At 35.4% G+C, this 24,041-nt stretch overlaps 1 protein-coding gene across 2 annotated transcripts; it reads left to right on the plus strand.

Annotated features, from left to right (window-relative positions):
- The first annotated feature begins 8,009 nt into the window (after window positions 1-8,009).
- On the plus strand, window positions 8,010-23,715 carry LOC107798209 (protein CHROMATIN REMODELING 24). 2 transcript variants are annotated; one of them, XM_075237944.1, is made up of 28 exons: window positions 8,010-8,234; window positions 8,332-8,436; window positions 8,547-8,648; window positions 8,735-8,833; window positions 9,129-9,254; window positions 9,408-9,500; window positions 9,847-9,942; window positions 12,025-12,111; window positions 12,242-13,125; window positions 13,229-13,359; window positions 13,460-13,514; window positions 13,965-14,087; window positions 14,795-14,902; window positions 15,029-15,084; window positions 15,163-15,253; window positions 16,786-16,920; window positions 17,054-17,131; window positions 18,727-18,933; window positions 19,015-19,086; window positions 19,212-19,292; window positions 19,368-19,486; window positions 20,692-20,803; window positions 21,381-21,449; window positions 21,544-21,638; window positions 21,821-21,949; window positions 22,995-23,060; window positions 23,144-23,270; window positions 23,382-23,715. In XM_075237944.1, the coding sequence occupies exons 1-28, from the start codon at window positions 8,135-8,137 to the stop codon at window positions 23,541-23,543; spliced, it is 3,708 nt and encodes a 1,235-aa protein (XP_075094045.1). In that variant the 5' UTR covers window positions 8,010-8,134; the 3' UTR covers window positions 23,544-23,715. The 2 variants fall into 2 exon arrangements, with proteins under 2 accessions (XP_075094045.1, XP_016476669.1); XM_016621183.2 differs by having other exon boundaries at window positions 8,011-8,234; window positions 9,847-9,969.
- Window positions 23,716-24,041: the final 326 nt, after the last annotated feature.

The following is a 24,041-nucleotide window of genomic DNA, read 5'->3' on the forward strand; positions in this document are numbered from 1 at the left end:
CCTTTTTTTTTCTTTTTCATTTCTTCTCTTTTCGCCTAGATTTTACCTCGTTTCTGCAGTTTTAACACACGTCATTTGTTACCCTGTGGTTTGACAACTTTTACTTGAACTTGGATTGTTAAAGCTTAATGTTATTTATTTTATGGATAGGGAAAAGAATGAATGCTTAACAAGTTAAGTTGGAAAAAAATGAAATGCTTGACAAGTTGACATGCAATATAAAGCAGCAGCCACGTCATAATTAGCTTTTTCTGAGTAGTACTTTTCAAGAGGTTAAAGTCATTAATCAACATCCGTATCCATCCAGTAGAGCTTTGAAAACTTGATCATAGAATTTGTTTAAAGGTTTTCCTAGTAGCAAATGCTTATAACAATATAAGCATGCAATAAAAATTCTAGAAATTAGTAGCGTACATATCCTTTTAGGACAAGTCAAAATCTTTTACCTGGACGATGTGGCTACCGATCTTCTTAAGGAAATTTTACCTCATGACGCTAGCAATCTTATTACCTGTTTGGCCAAACTTCTAAAATCAGTTTATTTTAAAAAGTAAATTTAACAAAAATACTTCTAGTGAGAAATAGTTTGTATTTTTTCTCTGATGCAATTCCGAGTGGAAGAACTTCTGACTTCCCCCAAAGAGCTTAATACCGGAAGGAAATATTGGTGATACGCCGAGAGATACTGGGAATTCTACAAAGAAGTACACTTGGACTATAGAACTGGTCCTTCCTGCTTGCAGAAATGAATGGATGGGGGCTTGGTTCTCTATTTCCGGGCGGGGGTGAAGGTCATAATTGGCTAATTAATTTTTAAAAAAAAATTTGAGCAACAATTAAGTCAAACTTTTAAAAAGTATTTTTAAGCGTATTTTTCTCAAAAGCGTTTTAAGAAAAATATATTTTTTGAAAGAAATTTACTTTTTCTACCTCTCAAAAACTGATTTTGCTTTACTTTAAAATATTTTTTTACTTCTAAAAGTTTGTTCAAACACCTTTAACTTTGAAAAAAAAAATTTAGTTTTGACCAAAAAAAAAAAAGGACACTTTTAGCCAAAATACTTGTCAGAACACTTTGCTAGCGTTTGGTGATAAAGTTGGAGTCATTATGGCCAAACGGGTCCTTTACCTCCGCTCTTCATTCGCGAACTTCCATAGTCGTTTCTCCCTTTACGAAGTTCTTGCGTTGGAAGTAAAATTTCAAGAGATACAATTTTCCTTTAGAAGCCATTTCCACATTTTCTATGAAGTTTGAAATTGGTTATGTTCACTTGTTAAAACATGTTGCCCTTCAATCTAATTTCCTGCTTCTCTTGTATACTCAAAGCACTTGGTCAACCCACATCACCCTTGAAACAACATTCCATGCAATCACACGACCACAACAAGCTCATAACGTGTTTCTAATCACTACTACAACATGGTCTAGGTTGGAGTATTGCGCTGCATTTGTGCTATTACGAGGGATGACATCTTTATATATATTTAAAAATACGGAAAGGGCCTGATAAACCATTCTACTTTGCTTTATTGTTCAATCTTGTCCTCCGTTATACTTTCTGTTTAGATTTGTCCCTGCCGTCCATCAAAGTTCTAACTTTGCCCCCTATTTTAACGATTGAGACAAAAGAATGAAACAATCCAACTCAAGAAATAACCCAACCCGACCAATTCTCCAACTCTTACTTTTCCCCCAATTCTTCACATCAAGATCAAAATATTACTAATTTCAGATCTCAAAATATCACTATTGAGCTCCTAGTTTGAAAAGAGAATTGAATATTGGTAAAAACGATGCTCTATAGAACGAGTCACATGATAAAGTTGAAATCTTGAAAAGTCCCTTGTTGGAATCTTGAAAAGTCCCTTGAAGTCTTCTGTGAATAAGTTAGCAATAGCACCCATACCTTCTTTCGAATCGAATCAATAATTATCAACCGTAAAAAATCAGCCACAAAGTATAGATTTTGGTAATAAAATTGGAGTCATGAAGGCAAAGCAGAGCAATTCAGCACCAAAATCATAAGAAATTACTAAATGGGCGTGCTAGAATTGGCAAGTATAGGTGGTTGGAGTGTTTTTCCGGTCAAGCGGTGGTGGCAGCTCCATCAGAACTGCCACCGTTTGAGCACCACTTGACACCAGATAAAGGGCCTTTGGCAAATAAAGTGTTGAAGAGAAATGAAAGAAATTTTTGGGTCGTTCTCTCTTTTGCTATTACACAAAATCAATAATTATTTTTCTTCTTTTCATTAAGTACACATTACTTCCATATTTTTTTGGTTTCGAGATGATTAGTGGATTCTAAACTATTTGAATCAACGAATTGAGTTGTGTGGTTTACTTTTGGAGGAAAAAGAGCAAAGAAAGAAGAGGAACAGAGATATGTTTCTCGGTCGTAAATTCGATGATCAAAATTTAATTTTCAATATTTTGGAATGTGTATTTGCTTGAATATCATCATTTTGATATTTATCATTGAAGTGAGTCTAATAGCATGTTTGACCAAGCTTCTAATCATGTCAAAAGTGCTTTTTCTAAATATGAGATGTTTGGCCAAGTTTTTTTTTTTTTGAAAAAAAGTGCTTCTGGCTAGAAGCAGAAGCAGAAAAAAATAGCTTCTCTCCAGAAGCAGAAGCAGTTTTGACTTTTCTTCCTACCAAAATACCCTTTGCAAAATATTATATATACCAAAATAACCTTACTTAGTTTAAACTATTAAGTAATATAAAACGACTTTTGGGATGAACTTTCATATTTATTGGATGATTTTTTGATATATTTAAATTATCTTGAAAGAATAAAGTACTTTTCAATTTTATTTTTATATTTTACTTAAATAAAATAAAAAACTTAATTATTATCTTTAATAATAAATATTTGTAATTATTTATCTACCTATATAATACTCCCTCCATTTCAATTTTTTCATGTCATTATTTGTAATTTGACACATAAAAGCACTTTTTAAAAAGCTTGGCCAAACACAAATTATTGTTCAAGAGCGCTTTTCAAATTGATTTGTCAAACACAAACTGTTTTTCTTCAAAAGTACTTCTCAAAATAAGCTGATTTTTTCACCTTGGCCAAACAGGCTATAAGAGCCCGTTTGGACATAAGAATTTTTTTCACTTTTTACGAAATCAGTGTTTGGCCATAGAATTTTCAATTTTCGCTTGAAGATGAATTTTAGAATTTTTTAAAAATTTGATAAACTCCAAAAAACGGTTTTTCAAAATTTTCACTCAGATCACTCACAAAAATTCAAAAACAACTCAAAATTATATTCATGTCCAAACACAACTCTAATTTTCAAATACTATTTTCACTTGAAAAAAAAAACTTCACTTTTTTTTTGAGAATTTTACAATTCTTATGCCCAAACGCCCATTAAGTTTTGATCTTCACGAAAGAGAAGTGAGTTGGGAATGAGTGTCGGGTAATGGGTTAAATTGAGGGGCGGGTTTTAAAATTGGGGATGAGTTTTTTGTTCAAAATGTGCCACATGTCTCAGCCGTTAAAATAGGGGCAAAACTAGAACTTTGATGGACGGCAGGGGCAAATCTGAACGGAAAGTACAACACAAGACATGATTCAACAATAAAACAAAGTAGAGAGGTATATCAGGCTCTTTTCCGTTAAAAATAATATAATTTTTTTTATTTTTATTTTAGACTTAATGATATATTTTTATAGCTTAAGAATTGTATTTATATTTAAGGTCACTAATAAAAAAAATATATTGAACTCAATGCTAAATCAAACACCCACATAAACTAAAACAATAGGATATAGTAGGGATTAAATATACCTACTTTCTTTGCACTTAAGTGCCGTTTGGTTAGGGTTTGAGGAGATTTAGATCCCGTTTAAGAATTTTTTTTCTTTTTTCAAAAAAAAAAAAATTAAAACAATTTTTGGTTATAAAAAATTTACATTTTTTAAATCCAATTTGAAAATGTATTTTCGAATTTGAAAAACTGTTGAGAACCATTTTTTCAATTGAAAAATTAGAAAGTTGATATTTTTAAGTTTTACAATTTTACCCTATATTTATTAAATTTATAAAAAGGACCTAAACTAGTTATTAAACTTAGATAACACCTACAACTACCCACCATCTCATTCAGTGGCCTTGGACTATATTTTGATATTCACTGTTGATATCTACAATTTATACTTTTAACTGAAGTAGCCACTACAACTTCTATTAGAGATTGTTCGTACAGTTAAATAATCAACATGTTTGATTGTTTATTTCAAGTAGGATAATCAAGTCGGGTGGTTTTGATATTTTTTATAAATTGTGGGGTATAAACCATATTTAATGGTTTTGAAAAAAGTACATCCAAATATGTTACAGAAACTATAACCAAACACAAATTCATCTTAAAATCAAATTTTAGTGAAATTTCAAATTTGAAAAAAATCTTGAAATTTATGTCCAAGCGCCTACTTAATTTTCGCATATAATTCAACATTAATTTGTTCAGTGTTTGGTTATTACTTTTGGATTCCTCCTAAATAATACATCTCCATAATTTTGTGGGAGTTTATGCATTATTTTATAGCGGGATAGAATATGGAATAAAAATGCATATGCTCGTAATACATGAATCAAAAATACTAAATGTCACTCCCCAAACTTAGGCATGGATGTAACACGACACCCGGTGCCTTACTACATTTGACCGAGTAAACCAACTAGCTGACTCAATCAACATGTGAGTCATGCTGCATGCGAAAGATAGACTAACACATGCTGATATACTAAAAGTCTAAAAGGGCAGCCTGGTGCACTAAAGCTCTCGCTATGTGCGGGGTCCAGGGAAGAGCCGGACCACAAGGATCTATTGTACGCAGCCTTACCCTACATTTCTGCAAGAGGTTGTTTTCACGGCTTGAACCCGTAACCTCCTGAATGATATAAATCAAGTGCGGAAACACTAATATAAATCTGAAACGTATTTGTTGCCAACATTGCTTAACATGAAAAGCATGCAACTTTGTCTAATTATTACTCTAGTTTATGAAGCCTCTAATGAATTACTGAAAATACTGATTGTCTGCAAATACTGAAAGAATGTAAAGTAATGATAATGCCCCGGAATAACTAAGGCTCACCAAATAGTTGGTACGAGAATCCTAGCACTCTGAATCATCAACCAAGATGAAAGCCCCGGGCGAAAGGGACGTTAGTACATTTGAATTGCACATGGTATGTAAAGCAACTGAAAGAAAGAACTGTAAATACTGAAACTGAAACTGAACTGATAGTTGATAACTAAATTGAACAAGGAAGTAAAGATATGAATACTCCTTATTATGAATGTTGAACCACTTGTTTATCTGAATAAATAAAGAGGAATTTTCATAAATCACTATCGTTTAGTGACTATTAACTTCCTATAGCTACTATTAAGTTATTACGGTAGTGTATTCACATGTATTCGGGCTGTTGTTTTCATGAATATAACAACAAAAAGCGCCTAAAATCAGGGCAATTCGGATGTACGCGCATGTATTCACATGTATTCGTGCCATGTATTCATGAATACAACAGTAAAAAATGCCTAAAATCAGGGTAGTCCAACTGTACGCGCATGTATTCACATGTATTTGCGCTACTATATTCATGAATACAACAGTAAAAAGCGCCTAAAATCAGGGCAGTCCATCTGTGCGCGCATGTATTCACATGTATTCGCGCCATGTATTCATGAATACAATAGCAAAAAACACCTAAAATCAGGGCAGTCCAGTTGTACGCGCATGTATTCACATGTATTTGCGCTACTGTATTCATGAATACAGTTGTACGCGCATGTATTCACATGTATTCGCGCCATGTATTCGTGAATACTGTAACGGCAATCCCTTAAAAATAAGTATGTCCAGCTATCTAAGAGAGAGGAAAAACATAAATAGAGTATTTCATGCCTTATTTCATGCCTCAATGGTAGTATATACTATAAAATACTTATTTTGCTATAAAATATAAAAGGTAGCTATAGAAAATAATATTTTAAAATAATTTTTATTTATAATAAATATAGTGTATACTTTTGCTATAGGAGGTAAAATTTTCATAAATAAACTATGGCCTCAGGCCCAATATATATGTGCACGAGTTACGTCTATAACTGCGGCCTCAGGCCCAAAGATGCATAAAGCATAAACTACGGATTCAAGTCCAATTATGCATAAAGCATAAACTACGATCTCATGCCCAAATACATGTGTTCAACATTCAAGAATTTAAAATCAGGAACTGAAAATCATATTGTAATACATGATACTGAAATACTGAATTATACTGAGTTACATGATACTAGAATGTTGAATAGGACTAGACTGAGACATGTATTCATGACCTATTTATGAGAACCGAAGCTTCAACTGTTTATGACATGCTGAGTGATCTAGACTGAGACTCATGGGCATCAAACATAATCCATATTGATTACGCACTGAGCTCACAACATTCGAAATGAAACTCATGAACGAATTATGAAGCTAGAGAATAGAAGTTCTGCAACTATTCAAGGAACTATGCTTAATTATATTTCTAAGGTAATTAGTAACGTTGTAAAAGAAACGTAGTGTAGGAAAAATTATTAACATTTCCAAACGTAGATAGTTAGCCCCACATACATTAACTTCATGCCCTTGAGCGTAATACAACATTCACAAACCCTTTCAACTTTAATATATAGCAACACAAGTCAAAGGGATTCCATATTAGCAATAATACTCATGTTTTGGTCACTTAGGCATTTTATCAAACACTTGGTGGACATAAATCTTCATAGCTCTTATTAATGGTATTTTCTTCACCCAATTCTTACTCTACTACTTCTAGGTGATTATACAATCCCAAACAGAGGTAACTGACACCATTTCTCATCACCCAAATATTTACAACAATCTTATGTCAATAAACCGAAACCCTAGCTTAGTTCATGCGATTTTCTTTATTAAAATCATTTACTAATCTCCCAGTAACTCATAAATTCACAACTATAAATGATTAGGGAGTAGAAACATTACTTTTTTGAAATTTAATTATCTTGAAGTCGAGTTCCAGGGTTTCTTTTCTCAACAATGATGTCTGAATCAAATATCTAATGATTTGAAGGGTTTACCCATGTTAATAAGGTGTTAGAGAATTAAAATTAATTTAGAATCATAATTAGAACTTACCTTGGATGATGTAGGGACTTTGGAGGAAGTTGGGTTCTTGAGAAATTCCTTTCTAGGGCAAATTTTCATATTTTGGGATGTAGGGCATGAGTTAGGGCTTATAAAATGATCCGCTGGGTGCGCGTCCACGTAGCTGAAGGCCCAACAGCGCACCTGAACGCACAGCAAGGGCAGTGGCACTGCCACAAGTGTGCTTCCGCGCAGACTGTGCATTATCCAGTAAAACGCGCATAACTTTTTACACGAAGATCTATTCTGGCTACGCAATATATCACTTGAAAGGTATTTCAAAGGGCTACAATTTTCATGTTTTAAGTTTTCTCAAATTCCTAATGGACTTTCACGAAATAAGGCTGAAATATAGACCTTTCATAAACTTCGTCGATTTTATCGAATCTTATGCACCTCACTCTCCATCTTGATTCCAAAACAACTTTTTCTACCCATGCTTATCCCGATAGGACTTCACATGTCTAAAATATCACATTAATACTCATTTAACATATCCACACGTAATATGAATTTACGAAGTGTTATACTAAAATGACAAAACTAAAAATAAACAAACTCTTACTTTATTTAAAAAAAAAAATTAAAATAAACATATATTTTATATTATTCCTTATATACTATTTGTGTTATATCAACGTAAATAATCATTCATTATAATTCTTACATTACTAATCGTCCGCATTACAGTCCTAGCATAAAATGTCTCTAAAACAAACTACTCTTTAAAGGACTACTTAGGTTTTATAGCAATAGCAATAGGCGTTAGAGAGGGGTTTTTGAATTTCAAATTGTGGAGCCGAAAGCGGGAATAAAATGCAAGGAAGCAGAGGACTCGAAGCACAAAGGAGCATTTTCTCCATTGTTCTGCAAAAAACTTACTGCTTCACCACCATCACTATATTCTCTCTATTACTCAGAAATGGCTAAGCCGCCGCAACAGCAGCAACCTCGAAGCCTTAATCAACGCCATACTCAGATTCTGATTAATCTTTCCGTTTCCCATTCTAAACCCCCTCTCGGTACTTTCTCCTTGTTTATTTATCTTCTATATATATATATATATATTCTAATTTCCTTGAACCGGCTACTCATTGTTTGATGTTTTTTTTAATGTAGATGATATGACAAAATTGGAAGCTAGGCGACGTTTCAATCAAAATGATGCCGTTCCCACTTTTTCCGCAATCACAGATTCTGAACCTGATTCTTCTCCTTCTCCTGGTATTTTTTTTTATTACATATATTCGCTTATTTTTCTGCTAGTCGATTTTCTTCCTTCTGTTGAATTTTTGAAGCTGATTTTTTTTTTTTTTTGTGTGTGTGTGGTATAGTTCCATTTTCTTCAAATGATAATATAGGAGACGACGGTGTTCCTAGTTTCTCCGGGATTGCCGATTTTAGTCCCGATTCTGATACAAAATCTTCTCCTCCTGGTATTTCTTTTACCTATATAGTCTTATTTTTCCGTTGAGGCGAAGTTTGTTTTTCTTCAAAAGCTGATTATTTTGTGTGGGTATAGTTCGATTTTCTTCGAATGATATAGGAGACGACAGCGTACCTAATTTCTTCCGGATTGCTGATTTCAGTCCCGATTCTGCTACAAAATCTTCTCCTTCTGGTATTGTTTTACCTATGTAGTCTTATTCTTCTGTTGATGCGAAAATTTTTGGCAATCTTACCCAAATAGCCGGCCAGATTTAATGTTTATTTTTTCTAGCCGGTATACATAAATTACACATTGATTATTTATACATATATTATACATAAATTATACATATATTATATATCCGGCGTCTATTTTTAGTTCAAAAGATTAGTTGGACAGCTATTTGGATTAATTCTTCAAATTTATTTTTTTCTTCAAAAACTTTTTGTTTGAGTGGGTATAGTTCCATGTTCTTCAAATGGTATAGGAGAGGCAGAGGAGACTGATGATCAATCGAAGATTAACAATATTAATGCTTTTGAGAACGACGCCATTCCTAATTTCTCTGCCGTTGCTGATTTCAGTCCGGATTCTGCTAAATCGTCTCCTTTTGGTAATTCTTCTGCCATAACTATACTCTTTTTTTTTTTGGGTTAAAAACGACGCCGTTCCTATTTTGATTACCTTTTTTTTTGGGTCAAACACAGGAGCTAAAACGCTTTTTTTAATCTCTATTTGTATTTGTTTTCCTTTAAATATTGTGTAGGGGAAAATGAGATTGATGAATCCAAGCATGAAATTGAAGAGAAATTAAGTGATCGACCCGAGGATTCTTTCAATTACCAGTGTTCTGGAATAGGTAAATATTTATATAATAACCTCAGTCACCTAACAAGGAATGTGAGGTAGATAACCTAACCTAATAAAAGTATTAGTTGCAGCTTCGAACCTCTAACCTGTAATTCTCACAAATACAACTTTATTATTGCTCCGACACTCTCCTTGTAATTTAACTTGTTATAGCAGTTTATTTACTATTTATCAAAGGATTTAAGTATTATACATTGACAGTATAATAATTATTTTTACACCGTTTGTAAAAATTAAACCTATCATAACAGGTTATTATCATTTATCCTACGTTATCATTCAATGCTCATTAATTAATTTCCTATAATTACTTTTTAAGTGAAATGGTTGTGCAGGGGAAAAGGAGACTGATGATGAACCCAAGAATGAAATTCAAGAGGAATTAAGTAAACCACCGGAGGATTCTTTTGATTCTCACTTCTCTGAAATCGGTAATCTTGATAGCTCGTCTAGTTCTGGTAATTACCAGTGTCTATCAAACTCCTTTTTTGCTGAAAATAGGATTACGTGCTTCCTTATCTCTATTATATGCTTTCCTTTTTTTTTTTTTTTTTTTTTTTTACAAGAGTGGGTTGCTGTAGCAGTGAGAAAAGGAGATTGATCAACCCAAGAGTAGAACCAAAGAGGACCTACTACTATCTAAAATTGATGACAGTTCTTCCCTTTCTAGTAGATATCAACAATAATAACATACCAGTGTGGTTCCACGACTGGGGTCTGGGGAGGGTTGACTGTACGCATACCTTACCTCTGCCTTTAAAAGGTAGAGAGGCTGTTTCCAGAAGACCATCGGCTCAGGTAGGGGAGAGGGGAGGGGCAATAACAAGCAAACCGATCTGACAACCAAAACAAAAAATACAAAACTAACAAAAGGTAATGCAATCAGAAAATCGAAACACAAGACAACAACAAGTAGTAACAGAAAACTAGGGATACGAAAAAAAATACGGAAGGCACCAAGTGGTGTATCAAAGCTACTGCTACAAACAAGGACAACACTCGACCACCTAACCCTTTACCTTAATTCTCAACCTTCACACCTTCCTATCCATGGTCATGTCCTCAGTGAGCTGGAGCAATGCCATATCTTGCCTAATCACCTCACCCAATAATTCTTCAGCCTACCTCTACCTCTCCGTTGGCCCTCCCATGCAAGCCTCTCACACCTCCTCACCGGAGCGTCAGTGCCTCTCCTCTTCACATGCCCGAACCATCTAAGTCTCGCCTCCCACATCTTGTCCTCCGAAAGGGCCACATCCATCTTGTCCCGAATAACTTCATTTTTAATTTTATCTAACCCGGTATGCCCGCACATCCACCTCAACATCCTCATCTTCGCCACCTTCATCTTCTAGACATGGGATGTCTTGACCGGTCAACACTCTGCCCCATACATCATTGTCGGTCTGACCACCGCTCTATAGAACTTACCTTTAAGTTTTGGTGCACATTCCTATCACACAAAACACCGGAAGCGAACCTCCATTTCATCCATCCTGCCCCAATACAGTGTGTGACATCATCGTCAATCTCCCCATTCCTTTGTATAATAGACCCAAGGTACTTGAAACTTTCTCTCATCTTCGTCCTCTTGCTGAGTCGGGCCACTAAACCTGCACTCCACGTATTCTGTTTTGGTCCTGCTCAATTTAAAACCTTTAGACTCCAAAGTCTGTCTCCAAATCTCTAACCTCTCGTTAATACCACAACGTGTCTCGTTAATCAGTACAATGTCATCTGCTAACAACATGCACCACGACACCTCCCCTTGAATGTGATGCGTCAGCGCATCGATCGCCAGGGCAAATAGAACTGATGCAACCCCATCACAACCTGGAATTTTTCCGAGTCCCCTCCCACTGTCCTCACCCGAGTCTTAGCACCCTCGTACATGTCCTGAATAGCCCTAATGTATGCAACAGGAACGCCTCTAGCTTCCAAACATCTCCACAACAACTCTAAACTTAAGATCAGTATCAGACCCTTAGCTGACGATTAGCCCGACTATTGATTTCTATTTGATGCTTATTGAACTTTTACTTGGAGTGCTTCAACGCTGCAGCAAATGCACATAGAAGTATTAGAACTTTTAGGATAAAACTAGCCCTTGTTACTTTAGTTGGATTCTTCGTATAATAACCTTATCTGACGAATCAGAGCCTCGCCCAACAACACTCTACCTTCCTCATCCTTGATGCATTTCACTTGGGGAGGTCACGGGTCTTCCTCTCTCGCACCTTGGCTAACCTGTACAGCTTCTTGTCCCCTCCTTTTCCTCCAAGTTCTTCATACAAGCGCTCAAATGCGGCAGTCTTGGCCGCAGTAACTTCTAACTTTGCTTCCTTCTTAGCCACCTTATACCGCTCCCTGTTCGTCCTCTTCTCCTCCTCGTCCATGTTTTCCACATACTGGTAGATAAACTAAGACTTACCTATATATTCCTCTCCCTGTTTAATCTCGAGTGATTTCCAGTATGTTTCTGCATCGATGTTAATCAGTAAACTATTTTGCAGTGGATATGGAACAGTCCAAAGATGTGTATGAAAATTGTGAACAATCTCAGAAAGGCCAGAAAGATTATGAGAATACATCTAATGAAGGTAATATTTGTTCCTTTGAGAAATAATATGCTCGTGTGCCAAAATTATGATATGCTGTAGGCAGTAGGCATAGAATTATATGTGCACGTCTGATTATACCATTGATGCGGATGAGTGTATTGTCTGTCAGGAGAGGAGAAAATAATGAAGATAAAGATCAAAGGTCGTCGCCGCCTTTGCAAAATTTCAGAGGACAACAATGACAGTGAGGAAAAGAAGCTGAAGGACAATGAAGAGTCTGGATTTCTCGAGATAACAGATTTTGATTCACCTCCTCCGCAGGTGAAAAATGCAGTTCAGAATGAACATGGTAGTTCTGGGAGCGAAATAAGGGATATCCTGAATGATTTAAGTTCGAGACTTGAGATTTTATCCATTGAGAAAAAGAGGGCACTGAAGCCCAGTGATTTGACTAAGAAGGATGAAATTCCGGATTACCAAAGTGCTGGTTCCTCATTTTCACTTTCTTCTGGTTCCTCATCTGATTCAATCAAGGAGTCTAGGATTGGAGGAGAAATTCACGAGGAGTGTCTGAAGGAGATCGATTTCGGGGATGAATCCAAGAACGACTATGTGGTCCGGAAGTTCAATGATACAAGGTCTTCAGTTGGAGCACCAAAGAGGAAAGAAGTTAAGCAGATGGTTGGAAAATCACAGCCCATGAAGAACTCTTTATCTGCCTACAAATTTCTGGAAGAAGGAGACAGTAATGACAGTGATGGTGATTGTGTGGTTGTTGGTGACAAGAGTGCTATTACTCAAGTGGGAAGACATAACAGGAAGGCTAGACATGAGCGTAAATTTTCAGATGACTTTGACTCACGTGATTTTGTTTCAGAGGAGGATCACACTTACACACTCAGTGGACCAAAGTTCAATTACGGGTTACCTGGTAAAGTTGCCAAAATGCTGTATCCTCACCAGCGTGATGGTTTGAAGTGGCTTTGGTCTCTTCACTGTCTGGGTAAGGGTGGTATTTTAGGCGATGACATGGGTTTGGGAAAGACCATGCAGGTAAAAGCCAAAAGTCTTAATTTTGTATTTCTTCCATCTTCAAAAGTATAATGTTCCACAAAATAATTCTGAAGTAGCTTTTTCTACTTTTGCCATGTTTTAGATATGTGGCTACATAGCTGGATTGTTTTATTCAAAGTTGATAAAGAGGGTGTTGATTGTAGCTCCCAAAACTTTGTTGCCCCATTGGATCAAGGAATTAACTGCTGTAGGGCTTTCTCAGAAAATAAGGGAGTAAGGCGTCTTGCTTTAATGTTGTTGTCTTATTGATTTCAACTTTGACTTCAACTGGTAGTATGAAAAGAGAAGTGTTCATGGTACTTTCTTGGTGCAGATATTTTGCGACTAGTGCAAAACTCCGGAATTATGAGCTTGAATACGTTCTTCAGGTTTCATCTTCTATACTCAGTAAAACTTTGCAAGTTCATCACGTTTAGTCTGTTTCGTACTGGAACTATATAAAATAAGGATTCCATTCCATGCTAATGTTCCATAAACTGCTTGAGCAGATAGAAGTTATCTTAATTGTAATGTATTCGTTGGGACCGCATGCAAAGAAAGAGAAGAGTCTACTACTTGCATGGGCTTTAATTATCTCTTCCTCTCTCATTTGCTATTAGATTATACCTTTTAGTATAAAGACGAGTTATTGATACAGCTTCATGCATTTTATATGTGGGTGCATGTTTGGGGAACTTTTGACTTGACATATAACTGTTGGATATCTAAAGTTTCAATGGACTTTCATAAGTTGGGTTATATTAAGTTCTGTTTTCTGGCATTGGTTTAACTTATGATTACTTCTTCTCTACTTGTTATTTATTTTTTCATTTATGCAGGACAAAGGCATACTCCTCACAACATACGACATTGTAAGAAATAACGTAAAGTCTTTATGTGGTGATCAGTATTTTCTTGACCGAGATGAGGAGTTGACATGGGATTATATTATTCTTGATGAGGTGCTTCTTGATTATTATTTAACTGTTTCTAACGTCAATGCATGGCAATTGTCATTTTGTTTCAATTAATTAGCAGAGATGAGATGCTACTTCCATTTTGGTGGTGTTGAACAAATATTGTGCATTAAGAAACCTTAGTTCAATCCAGAAGTGAAACATCATCTCTTTTAGTCACTTTTTAGGAAGACATGTTTGATTATAGGGAAATTTCACTCTTATGCTATGTGCAAAAGGACTTTTTATTTGGTAGATTACATATCTGATGTGGTTCAACACTCAGGCCATCTGAAATTATAAGCATTCTAGTGTTATACTTGTCTACTAAGGAACCTTGATTTCATTAGGCCTGGTTGGTGCATGATCATAGCCCCGGGGAAACATGATATGATCAGCTTCCTAGGCCTAATAACTTGGGAAGGGTGCGTGATATATCTTAGCTGCTTGAACATTCATAACTGCTGCTGGAGCAGCAAGATAATAGGCCTCATTTAAATATGCCATGATCTCCCTTTGAGTATGTGTTAAATTCGATTTAAATTGTTTAGCATCTCAATTATTTGCCTTAAAGCTTTGATTTTTGTTGATGGACTTCTTTTGAAAAGAAATAGTATATGCATGGATGGCAAATATATATCCTTGCGGTTTTATTACAAGTTTATAATTGTGAATGTATAAGCCTCTTAAAGCTTGAATTTTTGAAATATCAGGGGCATCTCATAAAGAATCCCAGTACACAGAGGGCTAAAAGTTTGCATGAGATTCCTTGTGCTCATCGTATCATTATAAGTGGCACACCTCTTCAAAACAACCTCAAGGTGTTATATACTATTACCTTTTTTTTATGTCTATCACGCTATGATGTCAGTTGAAATCATAGAAGCAAGTTAATAATGTGTTTTGCTCTCTTTTCCTATATTCCTACCCCATCCTTACCCAAATAGGAGTTATGGGCTCTATTCAACTTCTGCTGTCCTGGGCTGCTGGGTGACAAACAATGGTATACCGACATGTTCAAATACAATCTGCTTATATTGAAACATTGGGCTCAAATGACATGAAGCTACTTCTATTAAAGGTTCAAAGAGAAATATGAGCATCCCATTCTTCGTGGAAATGATAAAAATGCTTATGACAGAGACAAGCGTATTGGCTCAGCAGTTGCAAAGGTGATTGCTAAACCAATCTTTTATACTCTACATATGCTAGTTTCTTCCGTGTTCTTATGTTTCTTGATTATCTTCTTCTTTGCAAGGTTAAATATCTACACCATTTAAATTATGTTGTGATATCTTTCCATCCATTGTAGTTGTTATTGTTGATCATGAAAAATTCATGTATTCTGAGAACTTTCCTCTCACTCTAGAATAAATATTGGTGTTGCTCTTAGAAGTAAATACACTAGTCTTTTTTGACAAAGCTATAGTAGTAAATTCAGTTCATCTTTTCCATTCTCTCTCTCTCTCTCTCTCTCTCTCTCTCTCTCTCTCTCTCTCTTTTTCTTTTAACTCTCCTCTGAGCAAAAGCAGAAAAATGATAAAGCTAGATAGAAAATGTAGATATCATTCTGTTTTTCACAATATAGGCCATGGATATGCTTTGGGATTTGGAGTATTAGTGTTTTTTATTACATGTCTTGGTGTTGTTTTTTATTTGGAGAAGATAGCTGATTGTCATTTGCCTTCTCAAGCTTTAGAGTTGTATTCTGGAAGCTGTCAAGTTGGGGTTTCCTGGGTCAGGTAATACTGTGACATTGGTCAGAATATTGTGCTTCTGTTCTTTGTTAATCGCCTTAAGTTGTGAAGTGATTAAGCGATATAACACACAACTCAATGAAGGCGGTTTGTCTGAGATGTTGGTTGCCAGGTTTCCCAAGCTTGAATGATTTACACTATGTTTGATGAATGTACATCTGATATAGAAACTGGATCCAACGTTCTTCTCAGTTCCTAGCTTAATAGCTAAATTGGTCAGTCAAGACAGAGTGGTTCAATATTAATATTCATCTCTTTTGGATATAAAAGAGAAGCAAGGCTTCTTGTATAAGAGGTTTTAGCCTATATGTATAAGGTGAAGGATCCTATAATTTCGCCTAATTAATGCAAAAGATTTTACAATGTGCTGCTCTCATGATTCTGTACAACTAATCTGGACATATTTTGACACTCCCTCAAAAGCTGGAACATATAGGTCTTAAGCTTGCCACATTTATGCTTGTTTCTCAGACCTTGAAGCCCCTTGGTGAACGTATCTGCCTTTATTTGAACTAAAAACATTGATCAAGATGAGTCTAGACTGGATTTTTCACGAATAAAATGACAACTAATCAAATGTTTTGGTTCTTCAAGAAATACCAGACCTTGAAATCATACGGGTACTTGCTTTTTATCCATGACCGGAAAGTGAAAAGAATATACCTATCATGAGGCAAAGAGAGACATGATTCTAGTTCTGTCACTATGTATGAGAATACGCATTGGAAGGATGTTCATAATTAATACGTGCATATATTTTAGATTAATATTGCACTATATGGTTTATAAATCGTGTAATTTTCTGGTATGGGTCAATTTATGCTATTGTGATCTATGTTTAATTTCAATTTTTTTGTTATGTCTCTGTTTTTGAAATCCATGTTGGGGTTACTGGCTTGTAGCAGATGCTTAATCCCACTAAAATTTTGTTATTGTGTGTTGTACAGGAATTGAGGGAACACATTCAACCATATTTTCTGCGACGTCTCAAGAGTGAGGTATTTTCTGATGATTCCTCGACTGGCGCAAAACTTTCCAAGAAAAATGAGATTATTGTGTGGCTTAAATTGACGAATTGTCAGGTACAAGTTTGTTTCCATCACTTGTACAGTTTTTCATTGATTTGTCTCTTAAAGTAACTTGTGCAAATAGTCTTTTCTTCCTGATAGATTATTTGGAGTTTTTCCTAATGTTATACCTTACTGCATTGTCCAGCGGCAACTCTACACAGCTTTCTTGAAGAGTGAGATTGTCCTCTCAGCCTTTGATAGCTCCCCACTGGCTGCACTTACTGTAATGTTCAGATGAACTTTCTTCCATGCCTGGTTATTTCACTAGTTTTTACTGGATATATTCAACATGATCAGTAGTAATATTTCCGTTTGGAATTTGCTCTATGTATATCAACAACAACAACAACGACCCAGTAAAATCCCACTAGTGGGGTCTAGGGAGGGTAGTGTGTACGCAAACCTTACCCCTACCCCGAGGGAGTAGAGAGGTTGTTTCCGAAAGACACTCGGCTCAAGAAGACGAAAAAAGACAATATCAGTACCACCAACAGATACCATAGGAATAATAACAACATTATAAAGACCAGAAAATAGATGAAAAGCAAAGTCGATAGCCATTAAATAGACCCGGCACTATGAAAATTTGCTCTATGTATATCATCTCTCTCTATTGCTTATAAAGAATGCTAAGCAAATGAATACTTGCATGACCTTGATACACCAGATAAAGTAGACTCAGCTGCCAAACCACCAGAAACACAGCTGAGCTGTTAGGCAACAACTGTAATTTGAATTATTGGTTGGGGACACATATACCTTTAATCCCCTTTTAGAAGCAAGATTTTGGGTTCAAAATTCATAGCTGGAAACAAAAGCAAAATGACAAGGCAGGTCAGACTAGTTACTCTATACTTTATCAATAGAGAGAGACAGAGAACCACTGATCTTGTCTCCCTAACATTTAGGAAACTTGAAATTGGGGCTTCCAAAAAGTTTGTTGAAGCGTCGTTTCTTCCCTAACAATTGTTATTGTTGTTTATATCCCTACTCCAGTTTCATTAGGCACTTCTCAATTTGTAATGCATGAATCTCAAAGCTCCAGATCACTTACCTTTTCCATTGTTATCTTTTTTCTTTCTTCTCTAGGTATTTCTCTCTTCCTTTCACCTGCATGTATATTTGTATCTATTTCTTGGGCACAACTAGGCTTCATTAAAGGATGCTGGGCTTGTTCTTAAACTTAACTTTGCCTATGTCTTTGCTAGGGGCTTTTGTAGTAGAAATCAGACTAAATTATAAACAACGTACATTCTTGTAGCATTATCAATATGGGATGGAGACTTCACTTATCTCTTAAGATTCTGATTTTTTTTTTTTTTTTTTTTTTTTTTGCTTTTCACATTTGGTTCGTACTTTGCCCTTTCCCACGTTTTCACATTCTGTTTGTACCTATTATAGGGGTACATACTTTGTCCTATGTCCTTGCTATCGGCCTATCTTGATTTCAATCATAGAATCCTCCCTATTCAAATATACCTTTTGCATAATTACTTATGTGTTGTGCATGGATGTTTTCATCGCTTCTGGTATTCTCTCTTAATTAATTTAGTTTTCCTTTGCTGCCCATCCATAGCCATCACATTTTATTTGTTTAGTGGTAAATACCGATCACCTCCCTTATATTGGGTTATTTGAAAGTTCACATGTAGCTTCCCTATCTTTCAAAATTGTTGGCGTCGATCTACCTTTGTACTTTGTTGTTCATTCTGTTGTCTGGTTCAAAGCAAGCTTGTTTCTTTATTTCTTAGTCTTGCAGATGACATATTCATAATATGTTTGTCAAATCTTACATGAGACTCAATTTATATGGAACAGATCTTGAAGAAAATATGTGACCATCCACTACTACTAACAAAGAGGGCAGCAGAAGAAGTTCTGGAGGAGATGGATTCAACATCAAACAAGGATGACCGTGCTGTGGCAGAGAGATTGGTTATGCAAATGGCAAATGTCACTGAGAAACTTGACGAGGAAGTGACACATGATGTTTCCTGCAAGATAACATTTATACTGGCTTTGTTGGTGAGATGTCAACAGCAGAAGTGATGTTCTATCTATCTTGGCAATAACTTGTCTTTATAATTAAAATGCTTCTTCATACAGGACAATTTGATTCCTGGTGGGCACAATGTGCTTATCTTTTCTCAAACACGCAAGATGCTTAATCTACTCCAGGTTGTTGTCATGTTCATATATTGGTTTTCCAAATGGCGTGCATAAGTTAATACTTGCGCATATTTTTGCATCACTTCTTAATTTTTGTTGCTCTAATCTGTATTCGATCACTTAATTTGCCCCAGGACGCTTTAATATCCAATGGTTTCCAGTTCATGAGGATAGATGGAACCACCAAGGCTACTGACAGATTGAAGATTGTTAATGTTTGTCTTCTCCTATGTCTTGATATTAATCCTCCATAAACTTTTACATTCTGATTTTCTCTGCCAATTTTATAGGATTTCCAAGAGGGTCACGGTGCTCCAATATTTCTTTTAACTTCTCAAGTTGGCGGTCTAGGTCTTACACTCACAAAAGCAGATCGAGTGATTGTGGTTGATCCAGCATGGAATCCAAGGTACACTCTTTGAATGACTTTTATTATCTTCTTAGAGTTTATTGATGACTGACATGTGGTGTCTAATTATCTTGTAGTTGATAAAATAAATGTTTTAGAGTACCCAGAGAATTTAATGTTTTAGAGTCCTCAAACTTCTACTAACTTCCTGGTCCTCTTTCTTTAGATCCTCAAAACTTATGCGGTACCCATAACCATGTTCGTCAAAAAAGGCACCATTAAGAATGTCTTTTTTTGTTATCTAGATTGTTTATGAGGTGATGCCATAATCTATTTTGTTTGTTTTTTATATTTATTCTTAGTCAAGGGCAACTAATTCATTGCTTAGATGTAAAGTATTACTTTAGGTGAAGAATAAGGTCCTCGTGTGCCTTCATTTTTAGTAAGAGTATAACCCAGGAATTACTATGTCTCGCATATGCCACACATAAATCGGAATATTCTCCAAGGAAAAGCTTGGATCGTACTACCAAAAGGCTACATGCAGATGATAAAGCTTCTATATGACAATGTTCCTAGTGTCTTCTGTGATTTGTACGAGTTCTTGTAGTTGAACTTTATGCTATCTTTATGGTAAATACTACTATTTGTTTTTTATTGCTGGATTTGGATTGTGATTTGGCTGCACTTCTTTTCATATGCGTTTTCTTAGAAAAAAGTGTACATACTCCAGTTTCATGTAAAAGTGTGTTACTGCCTCCATGCCCTATTAGATAAATTTGTCTGTCTGGGAAAATCAAAGATTAAAATTTGACTTTTGTATTGTGTTAATGTTAGTAGATGAAGTAACACTCCTATTACAAAAAGAATGATGGGGTTCGGAGTAGAGGGTCAAACCATTTTATTCAATCTCAATTTGGACATCGATTTGTTTACTTTTAAAAATAAAATTTACATATTTAGAATCTAAAGGATGTAGTCACATCAGATGAGCACTTACCAATAGTAGATCTCATTTGACCACATTGATGAACCAAATGATACTTGATATCTTTCCTCTATTTGTGTTATTATTTGTTAAAATCCAGGATGCACATTGTTTGAACGGCAATGTTACTCCATATTCTGCTACTAATTATTGTATCAGGCCTATAATAGCCACCTAAGTGCTTGCTGTAAAGTGCTTCTTCTTCTTCTTTCGTTCTTCCCATACTCTGAATTTTCTGTTAGGGATTAGATAATAGCCATTTACTTCCAACTTGCAGCACGGATAGCCAAAGTGTTGATCGCGCCTACAGAATTGGGCAGACGAAGGATGTTGTTGTTTATAGATTGATGACTTGTGGCACAGTTGAAGAGAAAATTTATAGGAAACAGGTACATATTTTGTATTTATACTTGATTGAGTTGTGGTAAAGATACAATTGGCTAATGATGAATGAGTGATTTTCAATAGTTGTGACCCTAAGTATTTAATGCATCAACCGCTAAGTGCTTATTATGGTTGGCTATCTTGAGAAGTAAAGTAAGCCTTCTCTTATGTTACTACACTAATGCCTATTCTGATGGAGTGTAGGCTAACATTATAGTCTCTGTAGCTAATTGCATGGTCCTTGTGTCATTAAGAACTCTAAAATCAAAGATCTGCTTTGTCATGTGTGTGAAATGAGAGAAGGAAAGAGAAATTCTTATTGAAATTGGTTGTTCACAAAAATTGGGCTTGCGTTTATACAACTTCTAGTCTATGTATAAAATAAGTAATTATTCATTATGTACAGTATTCAAGTATTCTTTAAGTTATTTCATTTATTCTTGACTTTCAACCATTTGCAATATTCAAGTTACTTCCAAGAGCAAAGGCAATATGGTTTTGTTATTTAGCTCCTCTATAATGCACATTTCAAGGAAGATGAGTTTTACATCAGTGTTTTCATCATCTAATACTCTGGTACAGGTATACAAAGGGGGATTGTTCAAAACAGCAACTGAGCACAAAGAACAAATCCGTTATTTCAGTCAACAGGTATATGCTTAGATGGATATTCTAAAATTTATATTTGGTTTATCTAGCTGCCGATATTAACTGCTCTGATTGGCTTGTATGGTCAACTTTTCAGGATCTTAGGGAACTTTTTAGCCTTCCTAAGGGTGGTTTTGACATATCAAATACTCAACAACAGTTGAATGAAGAGCATGATCATGAGCACAAAATGTAATGTGTTTATATCTCATGTGATTTTGAGTGATTGTTCTCCTAATGAGCTGTGATAAGATTCAGATTGTTTCTCAGGGCTTGTGCCTCTTAAAATCAGCAATAGCTTATGATTATTTTCACAAGCCAAGTGGTGCTTTTGTTGTCAACTAGTTTTTACAATGATGCTCATTTTGCTGCAGGGAAGGAGCTTTGAAGGCCCATGTAAAGTTTTTGGAGACGCTGGGTATAGCTGGAGTTAGCAGCCACAGTTTGCTTTTCTCAAAGGCAGCGCCTGCGCCAGCTGTTGAAGATGAGGACGAAGGGAAAATGTAAGTTCAAGTGTTTTACACTATTTCGCAGATGATACTACTTTATATTCTACTCATCCTAAACGGACTAGCAATATACTATTGGGGGAGTCAAACTAGTTTTTTATTTGTATTTTACTTTTTCAAACATTTTAAAATACTTATAACTGTAATATGTGATTTATTTTATTTTATGAATTTCAAAATATGTAAATTTCCTTTCTAAACTTAAGATATCTATGTCCGAGTTCACATAGAAAATTAGATGAGCTGACCCTTGTACCCCAGCTTCATTTAACTAATAATGTTTTGAACTTCCATATTTTCTATAATCAAACATTATGTATATTATAACTATATTCTTTCTCTTGTACTGGTATGGCACACAATTCAAACGGGTAGCTTAAACTCCATGTTAGTTGAACATAAAAAGGACTGAGGAAGTATGTGGAATCTTACTCAGCTTTATTTCCCCCTCTTGCCCCTCACCACACATGAAATGTGGAATCCTACTTAGCTTCAACCCCCCTTGCCTCACTACACACGTGCACATATAATCCTCATCCAAGGAACATTGGAAGAAAACATAGGATTATATTATTATGGTATTTTCAGGAGGGAGCGGCTGTTTAGTTGAAGCACACAAGGACTCACTAAACCAATAGAAACTAATTTGTCTGTGTCTTCTTAAGATCAGTTGTGATGGCTTCTGAACTCAACACATTGGGACTCATCTGACCATTGGAAGCACAACTTGAAACATACTAGGACTTCGAGTGAGACTTTGAATCAATGCAATTAAAACTCATTGCTTCTCATGGCTGAAGTTATGCAATTTTAATTAAAATACTTATAATTAAAAGTAGAACAGCTATAGTTCTACTTTTGTTTCCATGATTCTCTTTTTCTTTTTCTAGATGATTCTTTCAGGTATGCAACCTTGTTTCTTTTTGCTGATTCTGCTTATAATAAAAAAATTACTCTTGCAACGTTTGTTACCATGCCATTGCTTACCTTTTTGTTACCATCATCTGTTATAGAGTTTTTCTTTTCTACCTGGGTGCAGTGCAAGTAGGACGGCATTCGTGGGAAACTCATCATCGCACTCATCAGTCGAACGTGCTGTTGATGCGTATGACTCATAAAAACTTCAACTAGTAATTGCAAATCTATCTCTCGGTTTTTAATTTGAATTCTTAGAAATGGTTCTTCCAGGGGGCAGTATGCTTTTAAGCCGAAGGATGTGAAATTACAGGATAAGTCTGTACCTACTAGGATTGGTCCTACAGAATCTGATATCAAGGAGAAAATCAGACGGCTTTCTCATATGTTTGGAAACAAGGTACTGGCTGATACTTATATTATAGTCTAACTTAGGAAATCTTTAATAATCTATGCTTCTATTAAAGTCTGGTAATGAGCAGCTATCTCACTTCGTCTTTTAAATTTTCAGGAAATGATCTCCAAGTTACCTGATAGAGGGGAGAGGATACAGAAGCAAATTGCAGAACTTAATAAGGAGCTGAAGAATATTAGAATGGAAAAAGAGAACAGGGATGAAGTTATTGACTTGGATGACATATCAGGCCGATTCCATAGGGTTGTAAATGTGTAAATATTGCTCACTATACTTCATTAGACACTTAAAAGTGGAAGCCATTTTTGCTAAAAAAAAAAACTCTTTTGCAATCTGTCCTCTTTTCCATTTGGGTTCACATTGTAATTTTGTTGAGGAAATGAGTTACCTTTGCAAAATGTATGGTCTTATAATATCCTTTTGCAGTAAATGTTGTCCTATTTTTTATATCAGTTTTTTATTGCGCTGCTGCACACCGCCAGTAACGAACATCTAACGCAGCACTCGAGCCACCATTTCATCTTTTTTTTTACAATCATGACCACGCATTTCTTTTCTTCTCCTTCTCTTCCCACATTAAGCCAAAAGTTTTTTTTTTCCGATGCGAGTCAGTTAGGGAAGACGAGGGTTTTGATCTTCTGATATCAAACGTAATTCATTGCTAAGTATTTTTGTGTTCGTCATTTTTAAAAATTGTTCAAAGTTTAACCAGTTTTGGCAAATTCCAAATTGAACCTGCTTCTTCTTCAGAGCTTC

This window comes from Nicotiana tabacum, chromosome 19 (genome assembly GCF_000715075.1).
Source record: "Nicotiana tabacum cultivar K326 chromosome 19, ASM71507v2, whole genome shotgun sequence".
NCBI lineage: Eukaryota > Viridiplantae > Streptophyta > Magnoliopsida > Solanales > Solanaceae > Nicotiana > Nicotiana tabacum.